Source organism: Sceloporus occidentalis, unplaced genomic scaffold, assembly GCF_023333645.1.
Source record: "Sceloporus occidentalis isolate IW3139 unplaced genomic scaffold, rSceOcc1.0.p SCAF_101, whole genome shotgun sequence".
NCBI classification, from domain to species: Eukaryota; Metazoa; Chordata; class Lepidosauria; order Squamata; family Phrynosomatidae; genus Sceloporus; species Sceloporus occidentalis.
The window spans coordinates 1,322,597-1,340,916 of record NW_028317081.1 but is presented as its reverse complement, the minus strand read 5'-3'; the positions used below and the strand labels follow the sequence as shown (position 1 = coordinate 1,340,916).

The window sequence follows — 18,320 nt, the reverse complement described above, 5'->3', positions numbered from 1 at the left end:
TTTTTTTCAAATTTTTTTTTTTTAATGACATTAAATTTTTTTTTTTTTTTAAATCTCAAATTTTAACGTTATTTTTTATGTCACACCATGCCTCTCATAACAAAAATAAATTTCACTAATCTACTTCTCTCACTTTTCTTTCTTCTAGTAAAGTGGGCTGGAGGGGGGGGATTAACAGCATGGCTAATCACACTGGTTCTACATTCAACAGAGAGGTGAAGAATTTCCACGGTAACGGGTCGCCCCCATAGAATTCTCATCTAGTGCGGAAAACCATTTGTGGTGGTATCAGATCTAGAAAAGCCACCACTTCTACAAGGTGCCCCCCTCTTTACGCAATGTAGTCTAAATTTGATTATTATCCAAATAGTCACTTGAACAAGTGAGTCCGAATCTCAAGTAAATATAACTATTTGAAAGCATGTAGATCAATCCTTTAATCTGTTTAAAAATCCTTAATACATACATGTACATTTACCATAAAAGATGTGATAGGTGACTATTTCCACAGACACCATAAAGCACACACTTCCATAAAACAGAAACATAATAAGTTGTGCAAAAATTGTAGAGTAATTTTTTAAAAGTACGTTTGGTCAAGAATTCAAATGTTTTGGTTTTATTAAAAAAATTAAAAAATTATTTACAAAATGTCTGAGTGTTTTCTACAAAGTGGGCTGGGAATAAAATAAAGTACAAAAGGGGTCAGGGTGCATTTTATGCAGATTTTTATCTTTGGGTAGCGAGGCTTGGTGCACAAAAATACACTAAAGTTCAGTTCCTAAACAAATATTTCTAAAAGTGAGGAGAAAATATCGTTACTACAAAGGTAGAAATTAATTCTGTGACCAGCATGGATTAATTTTATTAATATACACTAAAAAAAGAAGTTTTAGGTCAACTTTCATCTTTTACTAGTCAAAGATTTAGGAACATAAAACAATTTTATAATCTTTTGATGGTTTTATTGTTGGATTTGGAAAATTAACTTTTTGTTTAAATTTTAGGAACATTACATTTTTTAAAACATTTTTAAAATTGATTCATAAGGTTACAACATTAATATATTTTCCAATAGAAAAGGGAACTTCCAAAATATTAGTGTCCTGTATGATTTTGGGGAAAAAATAATGAAAGAAGGTTATTGCTACATTACAAAGATGAATTTGAACCAAAGCAACGCCTGCACCCTACCTGGGTCCAGCAATGTTTATCCTGTAGACAAAATACTAAGCACTTTAAATATGGCCAATACAACATATTTTTAAATATCTTCTTCCCACTTTGGGTAAGAAGGCATGAATTGAGAGTAATAGTGAGAATTTTCCTGGAAAATATAATAGGACATACTGTTTCATCTAACAGATATTAGAACATTAAATCTATCATTAGCCAAGGAAAACAAAACGGTCACATTTAGAATTTCATAATCATGAACGTTTGCTTTTTGTTAAATATAAAATTCATAAAACGCAGTGACACGTTGAAAGCTTCTAAAAACAAAAATGGAGGCTATTCCCGTTGCCATGAGATTGTGGTGGAGATATCTGTTAAAAAGTTAAAGTGGAAATTCTGGAACTATTAATATGAACGCCAGTTTAACACAAGAAAGGCCACAGACAGAGCTTGTAACCAGACCCGCACTGGCCATCTGGCACACCGGGCAAACGCTTGGTACGCTGGTGGCCTACAGAACCACCTGTAGCATGGGGCTATACGCTACATTGGGCATTAAAACATAACATGTGGCCACGTGTACCCAGCAGTCAGCTGCACTTACATCATCTGTGCCAGGACCACCTTGTGATTGCCGGTCTGGCCCTGCTTATAACATTACCTTTCCAAATTCTTCAATATATTATTGAGGAGAGTCTGGTGGTACATGCCAACATTTTCAGGCCCATAATGACTGGGTTGGGCCAAATAATAAACAACTATGAGCTACAGATTTGGGGATCTTTCTATGAGAAAGGCACATTCTTCTCACTCAAGTTACAAATTCATCTAAAATAGCACGGACATTTATAAAAAATATTTAGGATCATTCTACAAAATAATAAAGAAAAAAAAATAAGCATCTGGTACAGATATTTTTGGTGACAGCTTTCTGCTTCGCTGAAACACATTTGCGAACTCTTCCAGAGTTCGACGAGTGGTAGGTGTCGTCATTCCACTTGTATAGTCCGTCTCGTCTACTTTGCCCCACACGTGTTAATATTTTTGCCATCTGTTGCGTCTTCTACCAAAGAGACGTGGAAGTCTGTGGAAAGTGTGAAGTGGGAGATGCATCCGATCAGGCCTCCCATGTACTGCCTGTTGGTGTGTAGAGCGATTTCCTTCATTCCGCCTACAAGATGACAAATTTGAAAGCATTTATGAACACGACCAGACCCCTTCACAGGAAATAATTCTACAAAACACACAGTCTCCATATTTGATTATTTAAAAAAAAAAAAAAAAAGCCATTTCTGAAAGAACTCACCTGACTATGAATGTTGCCACATTTGTACCATTAGAACCTTGCATAGAATGTTTTACTCGATCACTTTTCTTAATGATAAGTGAACTGTCTGCTTAATAGCTTTTAGCATAAATACGTTTATCAGTAACTAGTACTATTTGGTTTTAAATCTGTTTGACAATATTTGAAAAGTAAGTATTGCACCATGGAGGACTGGAGATCTGCAGCGTGCGTTGCCAAAACTGCATGAAATAATTTCCCATCCTGAAGTTCTCTCCCTTCTACTTGCCGTACCGTTACAAATGCATCCTGGACCAATCAGCACTAATCAGCAACTTAAAGAGAAACTATCGCCTTCACAGATTTAACAAACTAAATGTTTTTTTAAACGATACGTAGCTTATGCCAGTGATATTTCAGGGACATTGTTTTGGAGATATTTATCGTAAAAGGGACTATTTTACCTAAAAAAACTGACGTATGTGGCCAAAGGTATATTATACGTAATTATATACGTAATTGTTTTTTGTGGGGTTTTTTTGTGTTTTTATTTAACACCAGTGTAGTAATATCTAAAATCAGACATTGTGACTTTTGTCCTATATGTTGGGAGGTACCTACCGATATAAAGGTCTCCGTTAATGTTCAGCTGACGCATCAGACCAGGGGATTTTCCTGTCCTTGCACCATAGTCATCTACCGTCACTTTCCCAGACTGACCATCTCTGAAACACAAATGCACACCACATGTGGAAAGCAATAACTTAACAAAAAAACACATATCCCAATGATTTTGCACATTTACTGGTAAATGACTAGGTGTATAGGAATGTTCATATGTTTTGTAGTTTGGAAAGTAATTTTGGGATTGTCCACAGTATCTCCTCCGATGGATCAGTGGCCTGTTACTTTAACAGAAGTACCTGTACTGATGATACAGTGCCTGGATCCAGAATGCTGACTTTGTGCACCCACATTCTGACAGAATTCGATAATAGAGTCCATCAGTCCAATAAAATACAAAGAGCAGCCATTGCTGTTGAGTTACCAACTCAAACCCTAATGATATACTTCTTTGGTCGCCCCACGAGATCCACCCCAAATAAGTCATAGGGTGACCACATCACGTATGCATTTCCCATGTTGCTGTGTGAGTCACTGATAACCTTCTGTGAGTTTATGTGACATCCTACATTGTGCAGGGTGCAGCACTTAACATGCTCCACTCAGCAACATGCAAAATGTATGCGTGTCCTAGAATAAAATGGTTGATGTGGCCACCATATTTAGTCAGTGTCCACGAGTCTACATACACTTACAAAAATGTATGAAATATGCAGTACACATACAGGCATGTGAATATCTGCTATTAAGAAGTGTGCAGGTATGTTTTGTTGCACATTACACGGATCCTGTCTCAGACTTGACCATGTGGTGGATCAGCTGGCTCTGATGGGAACCAAAGTTTGACCAAAGATACAGGACTGTATGTTCCAAACCACGCTCTCTCTTTTTTTATGGGACATTATCAAAAGTGGAAGATTTCCATATTCTTCCCAAAAATAATATTTGGATAAATTCATTAAAGTTTTACTTTATTATTCAAAACTTCCATTGTGGCCGTAGAGCACCGTCATCCACATTCAGTACAAGCATCTGCTGTTTTCTCTCTTACGTTCATGAAGTCTTAAAATAAAAAGATCTTACCGAACAGCTTTGACTCTGTGCCACCTTCCGTCACTGAAAGATCCATTCACTATTATGGAAACCATGCCACTTCCCAAGTTATAGCTGCAGAGTTAAGAGATTTAAAAAATACACATTTAGAAATAACAAATACACAGTATAAGGAAAAATGTTTTTAGCAACATAAGCCTAGATACCTAAACACTATGGTTCCGTCTTGTAGACCCAAAGAAATGAAGTCACTGTTTGCCTTCATAGGACTGTCTCCTCTCCACATGAGCAGACCATCCTTCACGTTTGTCTTAAATCTCATGAATATGTTTGTTCGTGATCCAGATACTCTAAAAGGACAAAAAAGTGTGTTGGTGCTTTGTCTATTGATACATGGCAGCAGAAGATAGCATGACAAATTGTGATACAGGTTGCAGAGGAACTAGAAGCCACTACCCTTGATTAGTTACAAAAATGATTTGGGGACATTGCTTTCAAAATTCCATTAGTTTCTGTATTTCAGGGAAAGTTCTCTGGGGCTTTAAAGTCACTTAGGGGAATCCTCTGGGATGCATCTGGCCCACATACCAACATTGACATCAGATCCATTTACGCTGTGAGGGATTTGTAGACCAGGAGGATTTTTGGGGCCGCTACGACTGCTAAAAAAAAACAGGAAGTCAATGGGCTCAGCCCATCTGCCATCAAATTGTATGTTTTGTTTTTATGAAAAAACACAAGCCGTTATAACCAGAATCATCTAGGGTGAGCTTATTGGCCATTTTTCCATGACACATACGCATTTCCTATGTTGTTCTTGTAAAAAGTTGCCCTCTGAAATACGAGACATGTAGTGGCCAATGTGAGTTTGACATTGGCCAAACTCACAGAAGCAAATCAGTTATTCACCAATGCATTCCAGATACAGCAGGGGGCAGCACTGTACAAGTGGTGGTATATATGTGGATCATATCCACTCTCCTTGTGTTCTCTAGTCCAGTTTCGTTGTAAGTTCACATGCATGTCTCTTCTCAACCTTTCTGACAATCTGTCTTAATCATCCCGTTACATACACTGTGAGGTTCAACGTGTCCTGTTTTAAACCAATTAATAACAGTAATAACTTGCCTTTTGAGAATTTCCCAGTTATCATAGATAAGATAACTACGTCCGATGAACTGAGGAATTTCGATTGCTTCAGTGATGACTAAGAAGAAGAAGACAAAAAATGTCTACAGTCAACAGCATCTGTTGAGTAAGAATATTGGCTAATATTTTATTATCTGCCTCTGCCTTCGAAGAATAAGCCCATGTTGGCAGCACCACACTGCCCTCTACTGGTCGAAGTGCTCAAATGCACCTTCTACAGTATGATGGGATGGTGCCACACTGCCACCTATTGACAGAAGTGTGTAAATACACCTGCAGCAAACAGCCACATATTAATGGAATATCAATGTTTTTGTATAAAGAGACTGTTTCTGGTGCAGTTTGAAAGGAACATTTAATTGGTTGCTGGGGTGATAAGACATCTTTTTATACAGACCCTCATGGGGTTTGCAAAGAAGATGTTGGACAGTTAAGGGGTCAAAAAAATGGAAAATGTAAAAACGTTTATATCAATCATCTAACTTTTCAATGCAGGTCAGGTGCAGATCATCTGTGGGACATACAGCATCTTTACAATTTACAGATGGGTTATTACAATGATCAGCGTTGCCGTCCAAAGGTTAACAGTACTTACTATTAAAGCAGTAATTCCCACATTCTGCCGTAAGCAGCCAAAAAAACAGAATATTGCCATATAAAATACAAGGAATATCATAGCCAGAGAATAGCGCATGCATTGCATATAAGTAAAAATTGGTTAAAAACTGCAATGTATTAGATTGGAAACATCTCACTTAACCTCATTAAACTTATAAATAATTATAAATGTATCAGATGGGTTGAATTCAGATGCTCAAAGGCTTAACGCAACCAGGGATCATACAGTATTTGATATTGTATAACAGATAACATATATTCCATCTACCACCTTTAATATGCATAGACCTGTGTGTCACACAGTACACACATAGTATCACATAGTACACAAATAAATACACATCCCCGCTTAGATGTAATAAATGTAATAAATGCATTCATACACACTTAAACACAAGAGGTGCAAGAATGGCTGTTTAAGGATAAGGGATGCAATTTTTGGTTTATATGCGGGGGGGGGGGAAGTCACCACCATTCATCTCTCTTATCCTTTTCATTTTTTCACATTCACTGCTTCTAGTATTTCACCTTCCACTTTTAACCCCCTGATCCTAACCCTACAAACAGCCCAATTATCCATTATTTCCTTGCCAATAACACGGTAGGCGTTACAGACTTTCCCAATCACGAATGCGACATGAAGAACGCTGGTTTTTAATAAAACATAAAACAGGTTCTTACATGTAATCACTTCACTATTATACACCATTAACGGGCACTTCAAATGCCACACCCTGAATGATATAAAACCAAAATGCAGGAGCATCTTGAAACCTTCCTTTCATGTAGAAACATGCACGTAGCGTTACCTTTTTGGCAGTTCTTGCCATCAAAGCCTAAAGGGCAATCACATTCATAGTTATCGTGCTTGGGCCTACAGCTGCCTCCGTTGGCACAGGGCATCGTGGCACAGGGATGGACAGCATTCTGCAGGTTCACCCCGTAGCTCAGTCCATGGACCAGGTTGATGATGTGGTCATTCAGAATAAGCTGTGGACACGAAAAAAAAAAATAAAGATTATTATAATTATGACTATTTATTTATTAACAAAGATACAACAGGAGCCAAGGACTATGCCCGTCAGCTTCCGATCCAGACTTATGGCACTTTTATACAGTTCCTGGCCAGAACGGGAGGCTTAAAGTTTATGAATAGTTTTCGCTGTGTGAGATGAATTAGAGTAAAACTGTGGCCTAAAATAAATGAATAGCCATCTATGTTTGCGCTTTTTGTCAATTGGGGAGCTTTTTTTAAGGAATAAGGACACTATTTAGTGTCATCTAACAGCACTTGAGCAGTATTAATTACTAGGGCCAACACCGGATTATGCATTATGCACACTAGGCACATGCCCAGGGGCTCCTGACCTCTGCGTGGTCCCTGGTGCTCTAATGCATGATCCATCCGCCAAACTGCCATCGGCCATGTAGCGGTAACTGCACCATGTGGGCTACTGAAGCTGGCAGAGCTGTGCTCAGCAGGGCCACGCAACGCAGAACAAGTGCAGGTAAGGACAAGCGACGCCATGTACCTGAGAGGGAACAAGATTTTGGTATACATGTGACAGCCTAGAGCTGCTCAGGGGTCTTAATCCAGCACTGCTCCGTTTACCGTAACTTTCAAACTCCCAGCAGTTGTCCCATAAGTCTATTTTGATTACTGGGCCAACACGCTATAGTGGAGTTAGTTTATTGTTTGCCTGATGAGCGAGTTTATTGTCTGACTGATGAGCGAGTATCCAGAGCACTAAGGCTTTTAATAAAGAAATGTGAAGCAAACAGGTGCGTCTGTGTACTTGAGGAATGAGACGGGAGAATAAAGGGTAAAATAATCCGTTACCCATTTTACCAAAATTATCTGAACTCCCCTCATGTACTTAGTGGATTAACAACATAAAACAGACATAGAAACACTGATAAGAACCATTCAGCCCATCTAGTTTGCCTAACCTTACAGACAGGGCCGGAGTGGCAATGACGGGGTAGGTTTCGCACCTAAGACCAACGGCCACCTGATTATCTAAGTGCGGCCGACATTTTATGCTCATGTAGTATATCTGGCCACACACTGAACGCTGAGTATGTGGCTCTGTCGGGGCCCAGGTGTTCAAGATGGCCAGTGCGAACCTGGTTACAGGTGATTTGGAGTAAGCGTGTGAAGCAGATCTCACCAGCTGTGGAGTACCCACCTTCTGGATACTTCCAGTGAAAGGTTTCAGGACCCCAGAGTTCTTCTTCACGGTATCATAATTAGGAACACCCCCGATGTAAATATCGGAGTTACACTTTATCTGAGTGAATGCGCCCTGAAAACATAACGGGAACGGTCACCAACACACCTTTTATCATCATTAAATTCATTTATTACAATTATCTTTATGTTATCAGTTTGTTTAGAAATCCACGCAATCATTTTGAGATACTGCTTTAAAAGTAAAGGACTGTTATCTTAAAGAAGCTGAGATCCGTGGCAAATGGTGGCACAACTAGCACCCCAATTCATTTCCTGCACTGAAGAGATAGAGTAATGTAACATAATGCAATGGGGAGGAATAATCATGTAGATCCTGAGGCCAGAGATGGCTGTTCCCATGGTATATATATATATATATATGTATATTTTTTTATTATTATTTTTTTTTTTTACTGTTGTAAGGTTGGAAGATACACAATAAACTCATCACAGATATTTGAAATTCGGATTAAAAAATCTTCAAAAAAATTGCAACCTCTCCCCAAAGCAATGGGTTTGTTATGGGCAGGACAACCCGTAAATCATATGGCATCTATAAAACGTGATTAGTAGTAAGTATCTAAGACATGCGGGGAATTGGAAAACATTGGGGACGAGGACAGACTCCACAAACCTCGGCCATTCCTTCCACTTGGTTCTGATCGTCTACTTGTAGGATTCCGTTCTTAGCCGTTCGAGAGACGCGGAGCTCGTGCCACTGGCCAAGGCTTACAGGGTTTTCACTCCTGAATTAAGATTGAGGACAAAGCTTCTGATTAGCTTATTTTATTAAATAGTTAAAGCGCTTTAGTAAACAGATATGAAAACTATAGCTAGAAACGTATTATTCCCAACAGAAACATAGAATTTGATGGCAAATAAGAACCATTCGGCCCGTCCAGTCTGTCCATTTTTCCTGATGTAAAGACTCAGATCTTAATCAGTCCTTGGACTTGTCTTAGATTCAAGATAGCCCCCTGTTTATCCCATGTATGTTTAAACATCCTCAATTTATTAGTCTCCACCACTCTTGATGGGAGGCTGTTCCACCTATCTACCACCCTCTCTGTAAAACTTCCAACACCAATAGTAAATGTCAGCATGTTTGGTTACACTAAGATTTAGTTAATGTAAATTCACAGAAATAAATCGTAAAAATGATTTTATTACACGTCGGTTCCTCTTAAACGTGCAATTGGAGGCTCCGTAACCAGCTTGACCATACCTTATCACTGCTGTTCCTGAACCACAGTCAAATCTTAGTACCACGTGGCTCTTCACCAAAGTAATAGAGATGAAATCCTTGCTCTCCGTGTCGTAACTATACATAACGGTTCCATCCTCTGCGTCCGGACGGAACGTCATATCAAACTCCATGAAGGAAAGGTAGTGCTGCGTTCCGAACGGCCACTTTGCTACAGCAAATGATCGATGAGTTTCACTGAACTGAGGTACGGCCAAGGTGAACGCTTAAAATGACAAAAAAGAGACACAGTTGTGTTTTACAGAAAAATCTAACGACAAAAAATAAGTAAAAAAATGTGTATACGCCACTGTTTGGGGATCACTTAGAAATGTTCTTGTTTTTAAAAGGTAAGGCAAAATGTGTCCATTAAAATAACATGAAATGCATCAGAAATCCAGCACAGATGGGGTTAATGCTGTAAATGACTTTTGTTGCTGCAAATGGATGATTTTTAGGCGTACAGAGGCCCTTTATCACTCCCATCACTCCTGTGTTCCAATGGCCCTTTATCACTCCCATCACTCCTGTGTTCCAATGGCCCTTTATCACTCCCATCACTCCTGTTTTCCAATGGCCCTTTATCACTCCCATCACTCCTGTGTTCCAATGGCCCTTTATCACTCCCATCACTCCTGTGTTCCAATGGCACGTTGTGTTCACTGATCCAAGTTTAAAAGGCTAATTATTTGTTAGAAAAACCTTTTCAATGATGTTACAGATAGAAATGTCCCTGTTTTCCATGAAAACAGCCAAGTGACCCCAAACCTTTGAACCATTGAGTGTGTGCATATTAAAAGTAATTTAAACAATGTAAGGTGGCAAGTACCAAATCTTATTTCTCTCTATTTTCCCAGGTGGTGATTTGATTTCAATATCACAGCGCAGAACTGTCCTTTCCTCTTGTGGGGAATAATAATAATAATAACGTTAATATTTACATTGAAATTTTTTAAGGAAAACTAAAGGCATATATTTAATTTTTCATTATTTATTATAGGAAAGGAAATCTGACCCTGGCTATGAGAAGTTTATAGATGATTTGTATAATCATTTTCACAGATGTCTAGATCTCATTGTAACATAAAGAAATATTACAAGCGGTAAAGCAAGTGCTATGAAAGATATACAAAGCGCTAATCACACACACATCTATCCGAGTGGCTTTACCTCGTTCACAGTGTCTCCCCTGAAATCCGATTGGACAAAGGCACGTGTAAGAATCCGCTGTCTTCGGTATACACGAGCCGCCATGGGCACAGGGGTTATCGTCACATACCCCAAGGCTGCAATCGCCTGTTGGCAACAAACCATTACTCAAGGGTAATTATTTTTAAGTAGATTAATAATAGCGGAAACAATGACTTACCCACATCTGCTCCGCTCAAAGCCTTGCCGAGCGGCCAGGGTCTCATGTCAATATTTCTTCCGTTGACACTCAATGACTGGACGCAGCCTTTAAAGCCACGGTTAGTTCCGGCTGATTTTACCAACCAGTAAGCGCTGGGAGCCCCGCCGAGGTAGAATGGGGTTCGGAAGGTGATTTTACTGTACTGACCCTAAGAAACGGAAGCGATCAGGCAGTTCCCTGCATTAGAACCAGTTATCATGGGTATCTAAATCCATCGAAGACAGAATGGACCAAACAATAGATCTGCCAGCATTCTGATGAACATCATGGGAGATGTGCAAAAAAGTGAGAAAACCAGTATGGGGAGTAGAATAGTGAGTAAATGAAATAATCAGCCGTAATGACTTTCCTTTCGCTTATGGAACCACAGCTGCAGCCCTTAAGCAACACTCTCCGGGTGTTGAAGTAATTCAGCCAAAAATCCACTAGGGGGCGCTCATGTATTCCATTCAATGTGGATGATAATGAAAATAAATCAAAGAAAAATAATATAGTGTAGGTGTACACAAAAGTGTACTGTGCCCTGCGTATCGCAGATTTCACACTCACAGTGTATCAGTGTTGTTCAATGCATCACAAGGATAGCCTCAGGGTCCACATACGGGATATATACCGAGGGGGAAAAAAACAGAAAGGGATCCAATAGTGTATTACTGTATATAGCGCTAGAGGCGCAACAAGTGAAAATATACTTACACTTAAGCAAGTGTAAAGATGCCCGTAGTTCCTGGTGACAGTCTGGTTACGTCCGTATGTTCTTCAATCTGGTAAGTCCAATGGTTAAATACCAGTAGGTGTGTGGTGTATCAAACAGCCATCGTTTCGCCGTGTAAGGCTTCATCAGGAGTTGATACACTATATTATTTTTCTTTGATTTATTTTCATTATCATCCACATTGAATGGAATACACGAGCGCCCCCTAGTGGATTTTTGGCTGAACATCATGGGAGATACAGTCAACTACCAGCAACTACCAGCAAGTGCATTCTAGTGCCAAGACATACCCTCACTTCACTTATAGTCACACTCACTCACTCATTATGGAAAAGACAGGGGAAGCGTAAAGTCAACAATTTCAAACCGTTAACGAGCCTTGTTTCTAACCCGTCTCCATGTTTCCACCAAATATCAAATCATATTAACTGGCAATATTAAGAGATATTTCCTGGGTGTCGTATTTAATGGCTATTCATGGCCAGTAATCATGTATGTATCACAATCTAGAAAACCCCATCACCAGGAACCTTCGTATTTAAATGACATTGTGGGCTAATTACCTTTATCAAAGGCTCCAGTTGTATGTTATTGGATTTCCACCCTGTTTATTCTGCTAATTAAGTAGCCAGTCGCACATGTTTGTATCCATTCTATGACAAGGTATGTTTCAAGGCAACACATGGAGCACACACAAGAGAGAGCGTTCTCCAGATCTCCCTCCATTCTCCCCAATTGCCACGTGTCTTTATCTTTACTTTCTTTGTGCTCCATCCCTTTTAACCCCTTGCTTTATCATTATCTGACGTTAATATTATAAAAGAAGAACACAATCAGGAAGGCAAGTTCCAGACGTATAAGGAGAAGCTGAGGCTACCTGTGATTTTCCTGATACAGCTGAACTGTTATCGAGCCTGAGCCACCCGGTCAGCCCTTCCCTGTAGACGGTAGCCGTGTGCCAATGTCCCAGTTTGATTTTACCGTGGCTCGTAATTACTGCAGCTCCGGTGCCACAATTAAACCTGACAAAGCAAAACACACACATGACCCATCATTACATTACATTTGATTTATTGATTCCGATGAGCTGATAAAATATCAATAACAGTAACATTAACATGCGCAAACAGAATGAATCTACTCTGACCTAGCTGGATGTAAGATGTTTAAGCTCGTTTGAGCCGGTCCCCCCTTACTTCTTGTTTCCGTACGTGAAATTGTTATGTTATATACTACTTTATGTTTACCCATTGTACAGCGCTACGGAATATGATGGCACTATATAAAACAATAGAAAATAATATAGAAGTGTGACAGGAGGCTCACCGAAACTGGACACTGCGACGTATTATTGCCAGTGACATGAAATCCCCGCGACCGTATTCATTCTCTCCGCAGTACAGAAGTAATCCATCATCTCCTTCAGCCTGGAACAAAATAGGAAGACATGCGTAAAGACTCCGGCACGTGACGGACCTGGGGAACTGGATTTCATTTAACCTGACTTATTCCAGAAACTCTGTTATTAGTTAAATGCGTTAAAAAAAACAAAAACACAATAATGTTATATTAATAAAAAATATGCTTTCCAATAACCGATGGGCAACAGCACTAGCTTAGGTGGAAACATCATTTATTGAGAATCACGAAATATTATCTGTCTGTGAGATCCAAGATTCACATTTCTATAGAGGAGCAGGGGTGTCCAACCTGTGGCCCTCCAGCTGCTGCGGGACTACATCTCCCATACTCCTCAGCCTGCCCCTGAGCTGAAAGAGCATTATGGGAGATGTAGTCTTGCAGCAGCTGGAGGGCCGCAGGTTGGACACCCCTGACTTAAAGGAGCAGCTCACCCATGGATCAACTCTAGTTGATCTAGTTGATCATGGATCTAGTTGAGTATGCCAGGAAGATAACTTTTCCCAATTTACTATAGAGAGGTTATAATTCAGGAAGTGATGACTGGGAATGACAATGAATTTTATTTAAAATATAAAGATAGGGGTGTCAGACCATGGTGTGCCCAGAATACCACAAATACCACGTCAGGCCCTGCCACAGGGGCACATTTACCATAAAATAAAAGTCTGGGAGATGAAACTGGTTTAGAGGTAGGGTTCACATATTTTTTCTTCATCATACAGCACAATTTGGATTGGTCATATATGAGGACTTTAAACATTATTTTCATTTATATAGTTAGGCATATCTATAAATGGTGATTCTAGTTGGAAGAAATGGGCATTCTTTTTGATTGGACCCTTCCATTCTATACTATATCTATATGACTGCTTCTCAAACCACCAGAATCATTTATTATATATATAATAAATATAAATATGCATATATATATATATATATATATATATATATAATGTATATATATGTAATGCCCACTGTTTCACTCGCGTGTTTTATTGTGACCTCTACATTAGAAGACTTACCCTGAATTCTACAGAAATCTGAAACATCTGGTAGGAGTTCTTTAATGGTTCGAAGGTCATGTATGAATGCCCATAGAACTGAGGAAATTGCACATTAATATCTGGGAAGAAATACATGAAAATGAAATACATTACATTAAAAAAAATTATCAAGCAACGAAGTGTCACGTTATACATGCCATCATTTTAAGTGGTAAAAGAGGGATTTTTTAGTTTGTTCAGCGGGCGATGTTAATGGCATGGTAAAGGCTCTTCTGGGCTATCCCGGTGCCGACCAAAGGGGGTAACCCATGCTGCGAACATAAAATATGTTATGGCGACTGTAGAGTCACAGAGAGGGCCGGGTGGTTTATCATGTCAAGAAATACAGTTTGCGTAAATACATTTGATAACACATTCATTTTAAATACAAAGCTTTAAAAAATATATTCAATTGAACTTTAAAAAGACTAGAACAAAACCGTAGTTAAACCTACAAAAAAATAGTACAAATAGTACAAAATAGTACAAAGTACAAATATTTCCTTGCTGTCGCCGAGTCCTGCGATTCAAAAGCAGAAAGAGTCCATGTGTTTGATGCGATCTAAACATAATAAATTAGCAAATTGATTGCTTCCGTTGGCTTCAGGGAAGGTCAGTAAGAAGTTGGATTGTTAACGGTTATTGATCTGTTCACGTGTTGACGATTGCATGGACGCACTAATCATGTCAGGTACTTAACGTTTAATCCTGCCAAACTCCACACATCTGTGTCAGTATCCATACAGGATGTTTTTCATGCATGCTCCAGAAATAATGAACATGCAATGCTGGGGACACGGCTAACACAGTAAAATACGGGGAGGTGGGAAAACAGGGTATGAAGTTACTCTGGAGAAGATCTCCACTCCAAAAGATTAAAGGAACCGTCTGGACCCCAAAGTTGTGTTTTTTTCATGCATTCTACTGCAAATCAGGCATATTTGGAGTTAGGCTGGCCTGATGAAGAGGACGTGGCATTGGCACTTTAAGGCCAGCGGCTGTCTGATGACGTAATTGGGGTTGACATCTGGATATGCGCGGCCGCACACTGTTTTTATACCCGCATAGCGTGCGGTCGCGCATATCCCGCAGGTGGCCGCACACTACAGCGCCTGATCTGGTGAGTGTGTGGTGTTGTGGGCCAGTGGCCCATCGGGCATTTGCCAGATGTGCCAGATAGCCAGTCCAGGCCTGCTTCTGTCCTATTTAACTCCTTGCCTGGCTGTCTCTACCACGTGTTAGCATCTTGTACATGTTCAGTATCACTCTCACTGATTAATTACAGCACAATTAAAGACTAAAACATGGTAAAGAAGCGGTGTCGCACTAAATACTGATATTCCTTAAGCGTTACCTAGTTAGAAAATAATAATCTTATAAAATTTGTCTACATACGGTATTATCCCCTGAAACTGTTGGCGGATTTCTGAATATCTGGTTGCATCTCATCTGGTTTAACAATTTATCAGAATAAAAAATGTGTGGTTAAATAGTTTGTCTTATTCATTGGTTTTACTTCCGCTCATCCGTCTACAGGAAAGGCAGATAAGTAAACTCACAGATTTTAATAAAGAAAAATAGGAAAAACATCCAATGCGTGGAACTTTGTTTCTAATTTAGATTATCAGTATTTTCCATGCCACAGTTCTGACGCAGCTGTCCCATAAGTAGTAACCCCTTAATGACAAAGCTCAAAATGCATTGTTTTCAATGGGTTTAGGGACCGCCCATTGTCCTTAAGGGGTTAAAGTGTAGCTAGGAGGGGAGAATTTTACTTACTATACTATATACTATACAATAATACAATGATTTCCAAGCAAATAGATCTACCATACGTACAAAATTTCCCTTACTCAATTAAACGCTACTTTCCGCTGAAAGACCATTTATACACAAGTCTCCCCGATGACAATTCTTAGCTTTCTCCATAGAGGGCACCCATCACCTTAAATATTAATTCCAAAGAAAATACATTCCACAGAATATAAAAATTGCCTAATTTGTCCATGGAAGTGTTCTTTACAAATTAGAGTTCAAATAGAATGCAAATTGTAAATGAAGTAATCTGAGCATCTGTGCACAAAATCTTAATTTCTGGAGCCAGACCTTTGTGGAATTGCAATATTATTATAATATCCCCATACAAGTTCTGCATTATGTAGAGAGAAGTAAAAGAAATCGATATGTAATATTGTTTTTCTTTTTAATGCTCCCTGTCTCTCAAGAACGGTGTTTAAAAGTTTACTGAAATACTACAGTTGCCTAGCAAGAGAGTCCTGTCAATCCTCCAGAGCCCTCCCCTATGTATTTCATCACAGCAGCCTGGCCCTCTAGAGCCACGCCCACCCGCCAGTTTATGCTCATACATGTGAAACAGCAAAGCTTTACAGAGCTACATTTACGGTGACGGCCAGTGATTGAGTAAGGCGTTCTGTGTGATAGGTGTGATGAGAGGTATTATAAAAGCTTAAAGGCAGCGCCCCTTCTGTGTGATGTCAGAGATGGGCAGGCTTAGCAATGAAGACAAACTGGTATGTTTTTTTAAAAAGGAACACGCTTTAATATTAGTACATAATAATATAAAAAATAGGAATGTTGTGAAAAAAAATGTCTTTTAAAAGGACCAAGAAAATCGGATTTAACCCTCTATGTAATTCTAATGTAGGAAGATGGTCTAGGGATCTAGATCATTTTATCTAGAGGTCAAAGCAAAAGGGAAACCTCAAGAGATGGTTATGAAAATGTTAAATAAAAAGTTAAAAATATTACAGAAGGATTGCATATCCTTGTATGTCTTTGTTTTTATGTGAACAACTACGTACTGAACACACAAACTATCATACAATTAATTGGTATGTTCTTTAGCTTGTGGAAGTATAAGCCAAAAGGTGGCAGAATATTGATGAAATCCTTGTCCTGATGTTATATCTCCCACCTTCTCCTTCCACCCTCAAAAAGGCAGCCAGAAAAAGTCAGCTCCCCTCAAGAAGGACAGTAACTAAATAATATGGGAATAAAAACTTAATGAGAAGGAATAATCATCCAAATCGGCTGCTACCGTCACACATAAGATGGATTTCTTATGCGTGGATATTACTTATTTTAATTTGGAAACACCCATACACTGGAAACTTTATATCTGGTTGCTTTAAGCGATACTCGTGTTCACTACGTTGCTTCTTTACTGAATAACTTACCATCCTCACAAGTTTCTCCACCTCTTCCAAGGCTACAGTGGCACTGAGAGCCACCCCGGTCGTAATCATTGAGACAGAAGCTGTCTGCAGGGCAAATGGTCTCCTCACAAGTCAGATCGAAAAACCTTGGTGGAGAAGCCATACTGTTTCTTCTGGGAGAGCGAGTGGTGATGGCTTTAGTTGTAGTGGTGGACGTTCTCGTGGTTGTTGAGGGCGGCAAAGCCTTGCTGGTAACGGTGGCCGTGGCTGGAGACATAGTTGTGGTAGTCCGTAAGGGGATGATCTTTGTGAAGGTTGCAGACGTTCCCTTTGTTTCAGAAACTATCCGCTTATTCCCACCATTCACAGAAGTAAGGGGCTTCACCTGGGGGATAACATAAACATAAACATTTGAAATTAATCGCAATCATGCAATCTACATTTCTGTGCAACACTAAGAAGGCAGAGACACAGGCTCTATCAGGCTCGTAAAGCGTAGTAAGGGTAAAAGTTAATTTATTCATTGTTTCAGTTCAACACATAGAACCTTCAACAAGATCATTCATTTGTGAAATAGATGATCTTGAGAAAGGTCTTGTGAATTGAACTGTAACGCTTTAGAACTTGTTTCCCTTGACTTTCCCTTTTGTGAAATTTCATTTTCTTCTCACTCACTGAGCACATAGGCCACCTTGCCTGTCTTTTAGAGGGACATGTGATTTTTTTCATACAACTGTATGCGGTATGACTGATGGCACCAAACTCTATTTCTTCTGTTCCATATCATTGATTTGACCATGGTCCACTCTCCAAACTATTCTTTCCTGTAGGGTGCATGATCCAGAAATTAAGAAAAGTGGCTGGGCAACACTGTAAAGCAATTACCATCTCCGACATGTGTTCTGGGCTGCTACAGTATAGGGCTACTCGGCTGGAGTTGCCCCAAGCCTGAATGTTGCTAGCGCGCCAGTGTTTTCATGAAACTTCCCGCAGGAACGCAAACATTGCAGAATTTTGTTTCACCGACTTTATACAAAGACTCATGACGTTAATGTACTGCTACATAATAAAACACTTTGATTCACGTTATGTAATGGGACGTGGAAGATCTGGGTAGAAACAGGTTTTTTTTAGTGGGCAGGAAAGTGAAATTTTCTGCGTTTTCACTGTTT

General features: G+C 39.4%; 1 protein-coding gene across 1 annotated transcript in view; it reads right to left on the bottom strand.

Annotated features, from left to right (window-relative positions):
* Window positions 1–2,192: 2,192 nt before the first annotated feature.
* Window positions 2,193–18,320, bottom strand: part of LOC149283776 (pikachurin-like) — a 54,078-nt gene continuing 37,950 nt past the window's right edge. Inside the window, exons 8-23 of the mRNA XM_089497292.1 lie at window positions 17,170–17,533; window positions 13,952–14,052; window positions 12,834–12,934; window positions 12,385–12,529; window positions 10,751–10,940; window positions 10,552–10,677; window positions 9,364–9,607; window positions 8,773–8,884; window positions 8,095–8,211; window positions 6,715–6,895; window positions 5,883–5,906; window positions 5,267–5,345; window positions 4,345–4,488; window positions 4,169–4,252; window positions 3,083–3,186; window positions 2,193–2,347 (exon numbers count right to left, since the gene is read on the bottom strand). Of these exons, the coding sequence (XP_089353418.1) occupies window positions 2,193–2,347; window positions 3,083–3,186; window positions 4,169–4,252; window positions 4,345–4,488; window positions 5,267–5,345; window positions 5,883–5,906; window positions 6,715–6,895; window positions 8,095–8,211; window positions 8,773–8,884; window positions 9,364–9,607; window positions 10,552–10,677; window positions 10,751–10,940; window positions 12,385–12,529; window positions 12,834–12,934; window positions 13,952–14,052; window positions 17,170–17,533 (2,271 nt within the window). The remainder of the gene's footprint in view (window positions 2,348–3,082; window positions 3,187–4,168; window positions 4,253–4,344; window positions 4,489–5,266; window positions 5,346–5,882; window positions 5,907–6,714; window positions 6,896–8,094; window positions 8,212–8,772; window positions 8,885–9,363; window positions 9,608–10,551; window positions 10,678–10,750; window positions 10,941–12,384; window positions 12,530–12,833; window positions 12,935–13,951; window positions 14,053–17,169; window positions 17,534–18,320) is intronic.